Consider the following 13,154-nt stretch of genomic DNA (forward strand, 5'->3'; position numbering starts at 1 on the left):
AGGGATCCACTTGTGAAATATGAAGTTTTAAAGTGGAAAAAATCGTTAGAGTCCAGCTGTGCCCCCCTTCCACTAGCTCAAATTGTTTTAGCTCAGGTTTCAGGCTTAGATTTAGCTGTTTAGCTCAGGTTGCTTCTGGAAATGTGGAAAAATTCGCGGGAGTAGGAGATATTATGCTGACTTTAAAGGAAAACTATCACGGCTAACTTCATAAATAAGTAATTGAGTAATAGTCGATCAACTAAAAAAATGTATTCGAAGAAGTATAAAGAAACTTTTCGTTCAAATTCTTTTGAACGTAACTGAGATGGTATTGTTGGTACTTAGTGAAAAACACGTCACAAATGTACATTCATTGACGATACAAAAATTATCAAAAACTAGCGGTACTACAGAGCCCTATATTGCGCGTGACCCGATACGCACTGTGCTGGTTTTTAATTTCATGTACAAACAAATGACGACTTAATTGAAGATAATAATATTTATGTCACCGTAAGATTGTAAAAACCGCGAGATTGTAATATGACGAAGTGATGGATTGTAAACAAACAGTTTTCCGGTGATTTTAAATTAATTATTTCGTATTTAAAATAACTTCAATTGCCTGAATATTTGATGTATAACATTGAATAAAATTTAGATATATTTAAAGTGCAGTTTGAATTATAAATTAGGTTAATTTTAATAACCGAACATTCAAACAGCACTTTAAATATATCAAATTTTTTATGTTATACATCTCATACTATTTGGCATTGAAATTATTTTAAATACGAAATAATTAACTTAAAATCACCGGAAAACTGTTTGTTTACAATCCATCACTTCGTCATATTACAATCTCGCGGTTTTCACAATCTTACGGTGACATTTATAATATGATCTCCATATTTTAACACTATTTATTTGCATATTAAGGAAATGCGTATGTAAAAGAGAAAAAATAAAATAAAAACAATAATATATTATTATTATAAAACCTAAGGCCGCAACACCATCAAACACGGCGTGGCATCGTCACCGTGCCACGATACGACGTAGCCACCGTGACACGTGTTCCGACTTCCGGTGCCACGAACAGTGCGCCGCCCCGTGGCCCATTTAGTTTGATTGAAATCTGACAATATTTCCACTACGCGACTTTCTTTGATAGGTATTTCACATGCCTCGTTTAAGTTTGGAACGCCATTTTTCGGAAGTTTCACCCAGAATAGGGGCGCGCGGTGCACTGTTCGCGTCACCGGGACACTGTGCGGCGTCGCACCGTGTCAGGGTGGCGGCGTCGTGTCATGGCACGATGACGACGCCGCGCCAAGTTTGATGGAATTTCACTGTAACCCCACGTATTTGACAGATGTGGCCATAGTAAAAAATTCTCTATTCTAGTAGATCTTTCGAATGCCACCTGTTTCTGCTCTGTTGGTTGGTGGGGACGTTTCTTCTCATAGTCCTTTTCAAAAAATTCTCAATTATAATATGTGTTATTTAATAACTAATAATAAAATTAAATTAAAATAAATATTTAAGGGGGCTCCCATACAAAAAACATATTATGTCCTATTGTTTCTCTATAACGGTACGGAACACTTCGTGCGCGGGTTCAACTCGCTCTTGACCGATTTTTTAAAGTGGATAATAATATGACAAAAGTCGAGACTAATAGGATACAGCAGTGATCCGCAAGGTGTCTGCCGCGGTACACTTGTGAACCGTGGTCAGCAGTTGGTGTGCCTCGGAAAAGGTCATCGTACTTAGTTCTAGTGCCAAGTGCCAAAAAAGGAATATCTCAGGACGATCGACGAAGGAGTGGGAGCTCAGAGTAAGCCCTATACAGACTGATTAATTGGGGGTACCAAATAAAAAAAAACACAGAAAAAGCACAATATCCGTGCTTTTTCTGGTTCTGTAATCAACAAAACCTTGTTGACTACTGAACCCTAAAACGGAACCCTAACGAGCTGATTTTTTGTATATTGATAGGTATAAGTTATATAATTTAAGAGTAACATTGTCCTACAAATAGAACAATCCATATTTTAGGACCATCAACTCAAATTATGAAATCCTTTCTATTTCTGTTAGCTACCACTTTCAAGATATTTCGCAAATAAAAATGTTGTTCGTCTTATCAAAATGAAACTAATCACAAAAAATTAGCTTGATAGTAATAAAAAAAATATTTTAGGGCTCCCGTACTATTAACAGATCACCAATAATAATTATTATTATCACTGTTCACACAATGTGTATCAATATTAGTAAAGCATTGCTAATTGAAGAGCAATTGAGAAAGGCGATATTTAGCTGTTCACTTATAAATTGTAATAATCACTCGTATCGACATTGTCTATTAGTAGAGGGTAATAAAGGGTAATAATAAGAGCTAAACATTTGGAATAACTAAAAAAACCATGACAAGTTTTTTTTTACAAACATTTTTTACAAAGCTTTTACGAGCTTTAGGCGAGTGATGACAAGTTTCCTGAGAGTTGATGTATTAAATCGTGCAAACCCTATTTACTATTTTTCACGTGGTAGAGTCATGCTTCGGTACGAATGGGCCGGCTTGACCGGAGAAATACCACGAGCTCACAGAAAACCGGCGTGAAACAGCGCTTACGCTGTGTTTCGCCGAGTGAGTGAGTTTACCGGAGGCCCAATCCCCTACCCTATTCCCTTCCCTACCCTCCCCTATTCCCTTCCTTACCCTCCCCTATTCCCTCTTAAAAGGCCGGCAACGCACCTGCAGCTCTTCTGATGTTGCGAGTGTCCATGGGCGACGGAAGTTGCTTTCCATCAGGTGACCCGTTTGCTTGTTTGCCCCCCTTATTTCATTAAAAAAAACAGCTTTTGGAGAGTAAAACACTTTTTAAAATTTTTGGCATCCCTAGCCATAAAGCTCTTAAAAATAAAATAAGGAACTTCGTTCCAAAACTATCATAGAGTGCTAGTCACGATGTAGCAAGTTGCGTTTCTAACTTGTTATTTTATACATAATATTGGATTTTTCTGATTTTTCCAAAGACCTTCAAGGCAACCAGAAATATTAGATCACGTCGCCGTCACAAGATACAGTTATCGGCGTTTTCGATTCGTTTGTTTACGTCGATCTGTCCTGCATTATCTGAAGCACCTCGTGATCGGAGTTAAGACATGTCACTGATAGCCCGACAACCACTGACAACCACCGACCGTCAGTCGTCGCAACCACTTAGTGGCGAGTGTGACGAGGGTGGCAGTGTGCCGTGTGATGGTGGCTTAAGTGATACAAGGTATGTATGCCGTAAATAGGATAGGTGACGTAGCCAAATGAAATATAGACGAAGGACAAACGATGGAAGGACAGGTCTTTGATTATTATATGTATTATGTGGTGATCAAAATATTTTGAAAATATTCTTTGGAAAAATACCAGACCGCTAAGTATGTCCACACTATATACATTCATCTTCAATTTTCGTCATCTTCTTTCATTCAAATTTTGTTTTGGCGCATTCAGTATGCGTCAACAAACGCAACACCAACATTGTCATTTTTGTTCAGTTACAGTGTCTGTCAGATTATTGTAACATGTGCGACGAGAACATTTTACTGGGTGGAATATGTGCGACTTATTTGGTCATAAGAAATTTCAGAAAAAAAGAACCAAGCGAAAGTTTTGGATAGAGAGCGCATGCGTCGCGGGCATGCCTCACGTGCGCTGTGGACTGCGCTATAACGCATGCCCTTGATGAACAAAAAAAGGCACAGTGTGGACATAACTATTTGGCCTTAAGTAGATGAAGATTTTCAATTTATTGCAACTTTTAAAAAATTAATTGCGACGCTTATGTTTATTAATTGCTCATTAATTATATCTAGTGACAGTTACTACTTGAACACTTGAGACTACAGACTCTAGACTTCCACGTACTTATACAAAATGTATGAACATTCTAGAAATAAGCAATGCGTGAACCACTATATTATGTTAGGTACTACACTACTATTATAAAGTTATTTATGTTATTTAGCCGGTTAACTTAGAACAGCGATATACGACGTAGAGTAGCAATCGTATAGTTATATATTTTACTAGATGTCCCGCGCGGCTTCGCCCGCGTAAATTAGGAATTTTACAGAAACCGTACATTATCCCATAAAAAATATTTCCCCCGTTTTTCCTACATTTTCCTGAGTTTCTTCGGTCGCATTAGTCTTAGCGTGATAATATAATATAGCCTATAGTCTTACTCGATAAATGATCTATCTAACACTGAGATAAGTTTTTAAATCGGACCTGTAGTTCCTGACGCGTTCAAGCAAACATACTCTTCAGGTTTATAATATTAGGTAGGTATAGATTTTTTTTAATTATCGCTTGACAAACTCGAGTCTCGATCTAAAAGACTATGAAATGGTATAATATGGTAGTGATGATAATGATGAATGTAATTTGCATAGTAGCATATGCTTTTTGTTCTTAAAACAACGCCGAAACTCCCAAACTTGTATCCATAAAGAATCAGGAGTTCTCTCAGCACCTTCCGAACCACGGTTATACCAGGTATATCTGGGTGCAAAATCTTACTTGTTGGTAGCATATGCTTAGAATACTTCTCACGAAACCGAAGTCACCACATGTTTCCCACAGTTTTGAGGAGTTCCCTCGATTACTTATGGATCCTTCATCAGATCATCACTTTTGTGAATATAATACCAAATTGGGATGATACCCTATATACCAAAAGAAAAATTTTGAAAATCGGTTTACAAACGGCGGAGTAATCGTTGAATATAAGAAAACGAACATAACACCTCCCCCATTTTGAAAGTCGGTTAAAATTGTAGCCTATGTGTTATTCTGATGTATAAGCTATATTATTGTAAAGTTTCATTAAAATCCGTTCAGTAGTTTTAGCGTGAAAGAGTAACAAACATCCATACATCCACACATCCACACATCCACACATCCATACATACATACATACATACATCCATACATCCATACATCCATACATCCAAACAAACTTTCGCCTTTATAATAATATTATCCTTAATTATCGCTTGACAAACTCGAGTCTCGATCTAAAAGACTATGAAATGGTATAATATGGCAGTGATGATGATGATGAATGTAATTTGCATAGTAGCATATGCTTTTTGTTCTTAAAACAACGCCGAAACTCCCAAACTTGTATCTATAAAGAATCAGGAGTTCTCTCAGCACCTTCCGAACCACGGTTATACCAGGTATATCTGGGTGCAAAATCTTACTTGTTGGTAGCATATGCTTAGAATACTTCTCACGAAATCGAAGTCACCACATGTTTCCCACAGTTTTGAGAAGTTCCCTCGATTACTTATGGATCCTTCATCAGATCATCACTTTTGTGAATATAATACCAAATTGGGATGATACCCTATATACCAAAAGAAAAATTTTGAAAATCGGTTTACAAACGGCGGAGTAATCGTTGAATATAAGAAAACGAACATAACACCTCCCCCATTTTGAAAGTCGGTTAAAATTGTAGCCTATGTGTTATTCTGATGTATAAGCTATATTATTGTAAAGTTTCATTAAAATCCGTTCAGTAGTTTTAGCGTGAAAGAGTAACAAACATCCATACATCCACACATCCACACATCCATACATCCAAACAAACTTTCGCCTTTATAATATTAGTAGGATTAAATTAATATTACGTCAAACGATAGAAATGTCATAATAACTTGAATTAAATATTGAAATGCTTACAGACTGCTCTTTCTTATAACTGTAAGAAAAAACAATCTATAAGCATTTTAATAATTATACTTTAAGTACCTACTAATTGCCTTCAAAGTTTTTTTCAAGAACTTAGAATATCGAAGATTCAATGTCATATCAACGGTGGAAAGGCAAAAGTTACCAAGCGCCATATAGCTATTTTTACAGGAGAGCCGTTTAAAGATTTATTTTTTCTTTAAAAAATCGTAGAAAATTAACTATTAGAGATACTTAAAAAAATCTAACGGATTTTTAATGTATTTTAATGCCTTTATTAATTGGTTTATTAAAAAAAAGGTATTTCTGTATACTTTGCGTGGAAGTGGCGTTTGGTTACAATTTACCTAAATTTAGAAGCAGGTAAAAGTTACCAACCGACAAAAACGTTTTATCTTTCAATCTAGTAAAGATATCTAAATATATTTTTTTTTCCAAATGGTTCGAAGCAAAAAGGGATAAGTGGAGAATTACTTTTTTAATTGAACAAGCAAAGGGGTATAAAATTCATAATATTCCATTATTATAACAAGCAAAGTTTACCATACGACAAATCAAATTCTGTTAGTGTAAGTAATTATTTACCTGCCGCCAAATAAATTTGAGCTAGAACTCAAAAGAATTTAATTTTTAGACTCAGTGAGGAAATTTGCTCAGTATAGTTATGCTGCAATCGAAAATAACTGAAGTTAAACTGTTGAAGAAAAACCTATCAAGTATACAATATTTGAAATATGCCTTTGAATAAATTATTTTCAAACAAATAATTAATTGAAGCCGAGTTCCTCGGTAAAAACAATATTCACTATTCCAATGAACCGTACTACGTACGTACCGTACGTACTTACTTACCGACTTCTAACATGTGTGAAGATTGAGTACAGATAACATAGCAGATAATATAGTTTAGGCTTAGGCCGATCGTAAAAATCGGCCAAGTGTGAGTTTGACTCGTGCACAACTCGAAGGATTCCCCCTTATTTATCTATTTTATTTTAATTTTATTATTAATTATTAAAGTATAAATACAATTGAGTATTTTTTGAACATTTCAAGTGCTTAGCTGTTGCCATTATTGATATGTAGCAAAAAAGGCAAAAAAACAATTTTGGTGCATGGGATTTTTTTTTAAATTTGTTGTTACAGCGGCAACGGAAATACACTACCTGTGAAAATTACAGGTGTCTTGCTGTAGCCGATCTTGAGATACAGCCTGGAGACAGACAGTCATCGAAGTAGTAATAGGGTCCCGTTTTTACCCTTTGGGTGGGTGGGAACCCTAAAAAGGCACTAATATAAAATAAAAATTATGCAACACTTTTTAGTTTATTCATAAGATTATCTCTCCTCCCACGTATATTTAGTTTATTATACGTGGGAGAGCCATGCTTCGGCACGAATGGGCCGGCTCGACCGGATAAATACAACGTTCTCACAGAAAACCGGCGTGAAACAGCGCTTGCGCTGTGTTTCGCCGAGTGAGTGAGTTTACCGGAGGCCCAATCCCCTACCCTATTCCCTTTCCTACCCTCCCCTATTCCCTTTCCTACCCTCCCCTATTCCCTTTCCTACCCTCCCCTATTCCCTTCCCTTCCCTACCATCCCCTATTACCCTATTCCCTCTTAAAAGGCCGGCAACGCACATGCAGCTCTTCTGATGTCCATAGGCGACGGAAGTTGCTTTCCATCAGGTGACCCGTTTGCTCGTTTGCCCCCTTATTTCATAAAAAAAAAAAAGAATATAAATTTTGTTTTTGCCGAGGAAGTCACTTCCAATTTTTTGTTTGAAAATAATTTATTTTTCTCTTTTTTACGGCTAGCCAACAACCCTTATAGTTTCGGTCTGTCCGTCTGTCTGTCTGTCCATCTGTCTGTCTGTCCGTCTGTCTATCCGCGGTTTTTCTCAGAGACTATAAGGCCTACAAAGCTGTAATTCGGCACTAATGTACATCTTAATCAAGCCGACAAAATGGTACTATATAAAATCTTTAAAACATTTTTTTTGTGGTACCTCCGATCAAGCGAGGGTGATTTATTTTTTCCGCGTCCACCCCACCGTGTGGAGTATCGTTGGATAGGTTTTTTTAAAATATTATGAGTATTCAAAGACCATTTTCCGATTTAGGGATCCATTTGTGAAATATGAAGTTTTAAAGTGGAACAAATCGTTAGAGTCTAGTGTCCCTCCCTCCTACCAGCTGAACGGTTGCTTCTGGAAATGTGAAAAAATTCACGGGAGTAAGGAATATGCTGAATTTAAAAGGAAAAATATCACGGCTAAGAAGACATTCATAAGTTATTGAGTAATAGTCGATCAACTAAAAAATTGTATTCGTATATATAAGTACAAAGGAAATTTTCTTTCAAATTCCTTTGAACGTAACTGAGATGATGTTGTTAGTAATATAAAACACGTTATAAATGTACATTCATTAACTATACAAAAATTATCAAAAACTATCGGTACTACGAAACCCTATATTGCGCGTGGCCCGACACGCACTTGACCGGTTTTTTTTCGTGTCCATCCCAAAACATTTTGATTTCAAAAATCATTTTCCAATTTCGGGGTCCATTTGTGAAATATGAAGTTCTAAAGTGGAAAAATACGTTAAAGAGATGCTGAATTTAAAAGTAACTCACGGCTAAGAAGACTTAATAAGTTATTTAGTATTATAGTTGATGACATAAACATAATGTATGAAAATTATAAAGGAATTTTTGGCTAAAATTCCTTTAAATGTTACTGAGATGATGAAAAATTATCAAAAACTAGCGTTACTATGGAACCCTATATTGCGCGTGGCCCGATACGCACTTGGCCGTTTTTTTTTAGTTATCTAGATGTCCAATGTTACGCATGTTATACGCAGTCAGTAGTGGATAATTTTATCTATGTGTATATAACTACCACAAAAGTTAACTGTACCTGAGTGTATTTAAAAAAAATACACATTATTTTTATGTGATTGATTGATGACCATGAGAAGTACCAATAATAGGGTCATAATTGACGGTGCGTGGCATAATAACTTTATGGTGATGATGATGATGATAATTGATGAAATTGATATATTGGCATATTAATATGCTTTTAGTTGTTTAAATGCTGAAATCCCTGAACATCTATCTATGAGGATTGAAAAGTTCTGTACAGCACCTTCGGAACCAAGGTATACATTTTTGCAGAATGTTATTTTTTGGTAGTACCTACATAATATAATATGTTTGAAATCCTTTAGAAAAAGTCTACAGTAATACACTAATGACCCCTGTACATGTTTCCTTACAAATTTTAAGGAGTTGCCTCGATTCCTCGTGGATCGCATCATCAGATCACAACTTTTGTGAACGTGGTACCAAATTTCAACTATGTCCTATACAACAACAGAAGAATTTTAAAAATCAGTCTACAAACAGTGGACTTATCCGCGAACAAACATAACTAAATAAAGAACGTCATACTATCGAATTGAGAACCCTCCTCTTTTTTTGGAAGTCGGTTCAAAATAATAAGACAGTTCTCTTCATAAATTCGTTTATTTTATAATCAACATTTGCTATAACGGAATCAGTAAAATATTTGGTATGAGTTTATTATAAAATTAATACAAGAACTTACCGCATCGGGAAGTTCTTATTTTCAAAACAGAAACTCAAAAAAACAAATTAGCTTGAAAATAATAATTTTAATAGATACCAAGTGTCGTATCGCACAAAACAGTAGTAAGGAAATGCGCGAGAGTACGCACGCTGGTTGCCTAAGCGACAGTGGAACTACGACTGATCGAAAAAACCGTTACTATCCACCATATTAGGTATGATTTACAGCGGGGACAAGCGACAACGTGTCAAGTGTTTGTTTGGGCTAACCACAGTTAAAATTATATAATTATTTCAGCAATTGGTATCCAAGTAACAAAATTTATAGATAAAACGGCAGGTAAAAGGTTACCAAGCGCCATCTATTATCTTAGTTTCGGCGAGTAAAATTTACTATATCGAATTTTTGATATGATTAAAAATACTTAATGACAGAAAAAATATCTCAAGGGTTTGAAAAAGAGCCCGAAACGCCATAAATAAATAAACGTATTTTAGCTAAAACTTCCCAAGTACCTAATTGAAACCATCAGTGGAAAGGCACAAATTATTAACTGTAGTTTGAATTAAAAACGTGTAAAGCCAAAAATTACCAAGTAAAAAAAGAAACATGTAGATATGCCTACTTTTTTAAAAGGTGTCAAAAAGTGGTCGCTTGGTCGCCGAAAATAAGAAAAATACCCGTTTCCACGGAGTTCCTAAGTGACATCAAAAGTGCTCGTAGAGACATGGGACTAAGACCAATCGATGGAGAAAAATTCGCTGATTCCGAATATATAAATAACTCATTTTGACCCCTAGTGTCGCTTGGTAACTTTTGCCTTTCCACCGTCGATATGTTTTCTGTTTTTTTTTTTTCAAAAAATCACACACGCTAAGTGTATACGTGATGGAAAAAAATTCACTTGGTACACCTGAAATTATTGTGCGGTTACGACGCTGCTACGCTTTTGCTACGAGCCCACCTACGTGTAGCTCACCTTAAAATATAAAATAGTTTGTACTCACTTTTATAGTCGATTTAGTGTTACGTTTATTAGTTTATTGTTATTACACTTATTACTATTACTATGAAGTATAATAATAGTACTTTCTTATCGTTATAATCTAATCTTGTTAACTTTTTTTATTGAAAGGTTTCATTCGATTGTTCGCCGTTTAAAAAATTAAAGAATTTTACAAGAAATTAATAATAATTTTAAGATCATTTCTATACCACTTATCCATATAAGAATATATTTTATATCAATTATCTCGTCTCTGTCACAATAGACATAACTACCAGTAGTTCGACTGCAAAGAACCGGACAGTTTTCAATATCTGTCAAATTCGTCGGGTTTCACTAGGATTATGAACGGAATGTGCCTCGCGCTGGCTGATATAATTTATTTTTAAATGTTTAAAATAAAGATTTCAAAATTGGGTTCTGACAATTTTGATCGCATGTGCCAAAACACAAACATGAAACAACAATACGACCAAAGAGGAACACGTCCATCGAATATGTCATATTTTTAAATTCGTAGGTAACAAGTTAACAACCCTAGCGACGATTTTCGTCATAATACGTCAAATTTAAAAATTTCAACATCAGTTCTAAGTCGGCATACTCTATCATTCTGTCTACTCTGTCTCTGTAGATGCTATACTTTTTAAATCAACATCTTTCTAGTTGTTTAGGCATATATGAATATGTTTATAAGGAAGAATAGGAGCGTTTGTCATCGTTCCGTCGGTATCCTTAATGAATTCGACAAGGCGAAGATCAAACGGGCAGCATTGAACATTTTAATAAAGTAATGTAGCACATCGTATCGTCACATACCAGCGCGTACTGCGGGCAGCGCGCGTCGGACCCTCTGCCGGTGTCGTACTGTGCCTAGTGTCCTACTCCTTCTACAGTGTAGTGTCCTACTCCTCCTACAGTGTAGTGTCGTAAACAATGGTGAGTGCTGATAACGTTAATCCATCAATCAATAAATCAACAATTACAAACACTTTTGTGTCATTGAGGCGTGCTCACACTCGTCGATTACGAAAATTGCCTTCACATTCGCGATAAAATGAAACTATTAAGATTCGATAGTGGCATAATCGTATTATAATAAATAATAATACAATATTGCTTTAGGGCTATATATTGCTCTCATAAATTAATGTTTACGATTTCCTAACTTGTTTTGAATTATCTCAATAATCATCGAATAAGATTATACGAAAGTAAAACTATAAAATTTTGAAATTTCGTCACAAATTTTATTGCGTTTAAAACGATAAGAAACTATAATATAAGCATCTCCCAAGTTGTGTACCCGATAATTGTTTATTTACTTTTAAACATACAGTCGCAAATCAGTCCATAATTACGTTGGTGTCGATGTAAAGTTTAGCTCATACTGGAACGCGACGCGACGTTGCTCTTGAGTCATCAATTTCTAAATTAAACTACAGAACTACGGAAATTAACAAAATAAGAAGTTACACTTTTCTTTCCAAAAGCGATTACGCGTTGTTGAGCTCGATTCGAATTCTTTCAATGAAAATTGTGTAGTGAACTAATTGCAGTTTTAAATATTAGACGTTTTATATTCCAAAGCGTTGTCGCACTGCGTGACTCCAAACTCTTTAAACTAGTATTTCCTAGTACAGAAAAGAAAGTTTCATCTCAAATTGTGTTGAAAATTTCGCGCTGCGTCGTGCCAGTGTGAGCAGCCACAAAATAAACAAGGCGTATCGCTAACCGGCCGCTCGTGAGTCCGCAATATGGCCGGGCGTCAATCGCAAGGTAAACATTTGTGACATTTACGACTTCAGTCGCCTGTAACAGATTAACCTTAACCATCTGCTAATCACTAAGTTTGCGATCTCTTTCAATTAGTATACGCTGGAAAACTCTAATGGCAGCTAATATACCTGTTATTCGTAAAGGTTATTTGTTATGCACAATGCTATGTAATTATGTATTCAATAAATTAAGTTGTTATAATTATATTAGCATAGGTTAAGTTTACAAGTATTTAAATACTAGATGATGCCCGCAACTCTGTTGCGCTAAAACTCGTTTATCGCGCGGGGACCGTACATTTTCCGGAATAAAAAGTATCTTATGTCCTTTCCCAGGACTCAAAGCATATCCATGCCAAATTTCAGCAAAATCGATTCAGCGGTTTGAGCGTGAAGAGGTAACAGACAGACAGACATACAGACAGACGGACAGACAGACAGACAGACACACTTTCGCATTTATAATATTAGTACGGATTAGTACGGAAGTACGTATTGATTCAAAACCAGTGAGAAATAGGTCAAATATGCTAGAACCAAAATAACTTTAAGATCAATTTAAGATACTTATTTATACTTTCCAAAAAAATCAAACACTATTGTAATGTTTTAATTATATTTTAAGTAGTTACAGTTGTTTTTTCTAGAACCCAAAAGCCTTTTAATGGTTAGTCTGTAACTACTTTGTAATATTTTTACAACATATTAACGCTATAATGTTTGATTGTTTTCGTGTAAAAGCCATAAAAAGTCATCTGATTGAGCTCAGCTGACTTTGTTTAGTCAATGTACGCGTATGGGCTTAGCCGGCATGTACCACTAAACACACTCGTAATTGTTATTGGTAGCTCGTGGCCGGCTCCTCGTGAGACATCATGTGATTGTGATGAGGGCACTTAAGCTAATAAATACTCGCGCTCCCGTACGACTGCCGAGCACTGTCAACAGTCGGCCCGCTTACATTTCTGACTCAGCTCGTATTCGGAGACATTTAAATTTATATAAAACTAGCTG

General features: G+C 35.7%; 1 protein-coding gene across 4 annotated transcripts in view; it reads left to right on the forward strand.

The window, feature by feature from the left end:
* Positions 1 to 13,154, forward strand: part of LOC121739222 (sodium/hydrogen exchanger 9B2-like) — a 90,550-nt gene that overhangs the window by 17,902 nt on the left and 59,494 nt on the right. Inside the window, exon 1 of one of the 4 annotated variants that reach the window (XM_042131935.1) lies at positions 3,221 to 3,275. The exons of 2 other annotated variants lie outside the window; for them this stretch is intronic. Coding sequence is in view for 1 of the 2 variants with exons in the window: in XM_042131772.1 (XP_041987706.1) it covers positions 11,299 to 11,301 (3 nt within the window). In the remaining variant the exon portion in view is untranslated. Of the gene's footprint in view, positions 1 to 3,220; positions 3,276 to 11,282; positions 11,302 to 13,154 lie in introns of those variants that run through there. One more of the 4 variants, XM_042131772.1, reaches the window with a different exon arrangement.

Source organism: Aricia agestis, chromosome 1, assembly GCF_905147365.1.
Source record: "Aricia agestis chromosome 1, ilAriAges1.1, whole genome shotgun sequence".
NCBI classification, from domain to species: domain Eukaryota; kingdom Metazoa; phylum Arthropoda; class Insecta; order Lepidoptera; family Lycaenidae; genus Aricia; species Aricia agestis.